General features: G+C 55.5%; 1 protein-coding gene across 1 annotated transcript; it reads right to left on the bottom strand.

Moving 5' to 3' along the window:
* Positions 1 to 337: 337 nt before the first annotated feature.
* PATE3 (prostate and testis expressed 3) lies at positions 338 to 2,727 on the bottom strand. The gene is made up of 3 exons (XM_067562538.1): positions 2,612 to 2,727; positions 1,101 to 1,220; positions 338 to 632 (listed from the first exon to the last, which is right to left on the bottom strand). Exons 1-3 carry the CDS (start codon positions 2,661 to 2,663, stop codon positions 517 to 519), a joined length of 288 nt encoding a protein of 95 aa, XP_067418639.1. The 5' UTR covers positions 2,664 to 2,727; the 3' UTR covers positions 338 to 516.
* Positions 2,728 to 4,111: the final 1,384 nt, after the last annotated feature.

Raw genomic sequence — 4,111 nt, forward strand, 5'->3', positions numbered from 1 at the left:
CCCAGCATTCGGGGGAGTCTAGCGGGTGGAGGAGGGGGTTGGCAGGCTTGGTGTCCGTCCTTAAAACACCAAGGGAGGGCACGGTAGCCTTCCTAGCAGGCAAACTGGCGATGCCAGGGGAGAGGGGCCCCTGAATGTTCTCGTGGAGGGCGGGGGGAGCATGTGCTACCTTAACCCACGGCACCACAGCAAACCACTATCCAAAGCCATCGTGGCGCTGGGCCGGGGCCAGGGAGACATGGATAGGGGGCAGTCAGGCAGTAGAGAGTTAAAGGCGAGGGGGCCAGCTGCTTTCCTAAACACCTAATTTCCAAAGAGATTGCAGAGAGCAGATGAGGACAGGCCTGGGCCACAGCAGCTCTCGGAGCCTGCTGGGTTTTTATTCAGACTGGGGAAAACAGGAGAGAAACCAGGAGAAGGGACAGGCGAGGGGAGAAGTGGGGTTCCTGCAGCCTCCGGATGTCCAGCTTCCCCCAGGCGAGTGGGAAGGGAGGGGGCGACCACAGCCCCCGGGCCCTAGGCGTTACAGAAGTCTTCGGTGCAGCAGTGGAAGACATGGCGGATGAATGCGCCTCCCTCTTGGTCCTGGCAATTGCTGAAGCAGCCCAGCTGTGCATAGAGGGGGCTGTCCCCTAGAGACAGAGAGCCATGAGTGCCCAGGGCTGGGCGACAGGGCCAGACGCCTCCCTGGGACTGCGCCGGAGGAATCCAGCGTCCGGTCTGGCCCCACAGCCACAGCATCACCGGCTGAGCTGCCCGCCCTCTCTGTCGACGCCCAGGAACCAGGCCATTCCCTGCCCACTGCTCCGGAGGCAGACACCTGCTGGACCCGCCCTCTGTCCTCAGGGGACTCCCCCACCCCTGCCCTTCCCTGCGCCCCCCGTCACTGCCTTTGTTCACACAGCTCCCTTGGTGGCTCCGCGGTGCTCCCACCGGCTTGGCAACCAGGGATCGCCCTAGGCCCAGCAGAGACGCTCCTGGGCCCCACCCACCAGGGGCAGCACTGTGAGCCCCCGAGATGGGGCATCTCGTGTTCACCGAAATTAAAAGAGCGGGAATGTGAGCGGGGTGCGTGCGTGCCCCCCGCCACCCACACCTACCGAGGAAGAGTTTCTGGATGTAGCAGGATTCCCCCGGCGCCGCCTTGCACATCCTTGCCCCTGCAATACACGTTTTGTTCGGCTGCTGTCGGACGCACACGTGGCACAGGAGGGCTCCCGCTGCGGGACAGGAGAGAGAGAGAAGGGAGAATGGACACAGGCGGGCCACTGGCGGGGAAATGGCAGTCGCCCGTCAGACCATGCGCGTGGCTGGCTGGCAGGGAACTCGCACTTCCCTATGTCGTAGAAAGGCTGAGTGTGAACTGGCCTGGCCAGCTGGCCCAGCCAGATCCATGACAGAGAAGCTCATCGGGATGCACGCACTAGCACCGCCTCTGACTCTACATAGCTAAATTCATAACAATTTCTCTAGGTGCTTTTCAGGTTTTTAAAGGTACATCGCTGCCTTGGGAAAGGTTTTTCTTTCCCCTTTTGTTGTCCCAGAGGACCCAAACAGGTATAGAAACTGACTAATTGACTTTGCCAGGAAATACTGAAGCTGACTCCATAGAGCATGGTGAAATGCAAAGGAAGTAAAGTGGAAGGGGAAGCGGGGGGAATAGGAGAAATACTTTTCTCTGACCCTTTCAGTTACAATAATCTATTAATTTAGTAGTTAAAAATATTCCAGACGGAGTGGAGGGTGAATCAAATCAACCAGTGAAGGGTGGGAGGGTGAATCAAATCAACCAGTGAAGGGTGGGAGGGTGAATCAAATCAATCAGTGAAGACCCACTCCAGTTTTTTCTGTCCTGCTTATGAAAGTCCGTGTCTATTTTTAAGTGCGTGGGGAAAAACCACCAAACAGCTTGAACCACCTAAAGGAGGTCAGCAACCAGGCAGCTGCAGTCAGGGCTCTCGCTTCCACTATCCCTCTGTCAGGATATAACTTTTCCTGCCCCTATAATTTTATTAGGAATTTCAATAATGTGAAAATCACACAGCGACCTGCGTAAGCGACTGGCACTGCCACGCACCATTTTGCAATACATGTAGCGCAGCTCTTTGTCTTGGAGAAAAACACTGTCGATATTCACGCCGCAGGTCGGTTCAAAATACGCCTCCCTGGTTATTTTTTCCCTTCCCAATGCATGGATCCAGCACGACTGGGTTTTGTGACTGCCAGAGATGCTGCTAACAAGCTCCTGGCCCAGCTGTATCTGGCCATGTTTGGGAAGCAGGTGGATGATTTGCACAATTCAGCGGCCCTGTCACAGTCTTGCAAAACTGTCCATTTCCCAGTATTGACTTCATGACACTGTTGATTTTACTCGTCCGTGTGCAGGTCACTCCCAAGGCCAGCCTGGCTTTTCCAAGGCCTCTGTCACTAAGGCAGAGAGGAGGCTACTCTTACAGATAGTGTGTGACTCTCCCTCTCTCCTGAACGAAGGCCAGCTCCCCTGCTGGTGTACATCATCCAAGTTCCACTGAGGCTGATGGGCCAGCCCCAGATGGAGCTGAGTATCTGGTGCCTTCGGGGCAGAATTGTTCAGTTTCGTCTGGGGACTTACCCATTGCGAAGTAGAGCAGGGCTAGGAAAAAAGGAACCAGGATCTTGTTCATCCTTTGTTCTCTCTCCTTCAAGCCAAGTGAGAGCCCCGGGGGAGTGCGTGGAGTACTGCATACCTCACACACCAGCCAGATTTATATTACCCCCTTGGAGTCAGGGCAGCAGCCAATCAGGGCCCAGCCAGCGGGAAACTCCCAGGTATTTTTGCTGATTAATAGTCAAATCCCCAGATTGGATCGAATGAAAACGAGGTCAGCCAGGGAACAGAACGATTCCTATTCAGGTAACCAGCTCTGTGCATGCAGCTCCCTGTCCTCCCCAAAGGCAGGGTTGGGCGGGGCTGGTGCCAGTCGCCCAGAGCTCCCAGGGGGTCCCTTCCAATGCCCGCAGACCATAAATCTTCCTTTATAAAAATGAAGCTTCTTGCCCCATTACTGTGAATAAAACCTTCCGCCCGGCCCCAGGGCATGGCTGGCCACTGAGTCTGCGTGGCTGAAACCCCCAGTGGGAGGGGGAAGCCGGTTGCAGGTGGAGGAGGCCGCAGCAGACTTGGCAGCCCTTTGAAAGCCCAGTTGCTGGTACGTGGAGGGCAGCTCAGCCAGACTCCCCCCAGCTGTTACGGAGAAAGAGTCAGCGTGTGCGGCCCTCCCAGCTACCAGCAGAAGCTGGGGTGAGGGATCAGAGCTATGATGGGACAGTAGCTAAAACATGGGCATGGGCAGGGAGGACAGGAAACTCGGAAACAAACCTGGAGAACTCATTGCCAGTGCCCTGGGTTTGTCTCTTCACTCAGGCACCCCCTGGCCTGTGGCTTCAGCTCACGCACTGGGAAGGGTGCAAACTCCGCCAACCACTGCTCAGCTGTGCCCCTGGCACTAGGGAACAGAACCCCGGGCCCGATCACTGCAAACGAATAACAGAGGGGACATGCATTCCAACCTTAGGCGAAGGAGCTGGTAGCCCCACCTAATATTACGGTTGCCCGAGACATCCCATTCCAAAGCCCTGTTTTCAGTTGTTTATACCTTTGCCAAACTTCAGCTACTTAGACCGAAAGGTTCCATGCTGGGCGTCTCTCTCTGGCTGAATTTTCTTGGAAAGTTTCAGCCACAACTGTTCAGCTCTGTCTGAGAACAAGGAGAGGGAAAGTTAGATGTAAGGGTTAAGCTCTGGAGCAGGCTTCCAAGGGAGGTTGCGGAATCCCTATCGCCGGAGATTTTTTAAAACATGTTGGTCAAACACCTGTCAGAGATGGTCTAGGCTGACTTGGTCCTGCCTCAGTGCAGGGGGCTGGACTTGGGGACCGCTCATTTCCTCCCAGCCTGAGGAATCCTCTATGATTCTATATAGGGCTGAGGGGTTTCCCTTAGACTGACTGTAAAATATAGGGGCTAGGGAATTGACTGGTTGCAGCTGTGTGCACACCAGCATCAGCAAGCAAATCAGGGGTGAACATGGCCATAGCAGGAAGCCATGTTTTTGGGCACAGTGCTGGCTGGAA

This window comes from Emydura macquarii, unplaced genomic scaffold, assembly GCF_026122565.2.
Source record: "Emydura macquarii macquarii isolate MOO-44397 ecotype Brisbane River unplaced genomic scaffold, CSIRO-AGI_Emac_v2 contig_312, whole genome shotgun sequence".
In the NCBI taxonomy this organism is placed as follows: domain Eukaryota; kingdom Metazoa; phylum Chordata; order Testudines; family Chelidae; genus Emydura; species Emydura macquarii.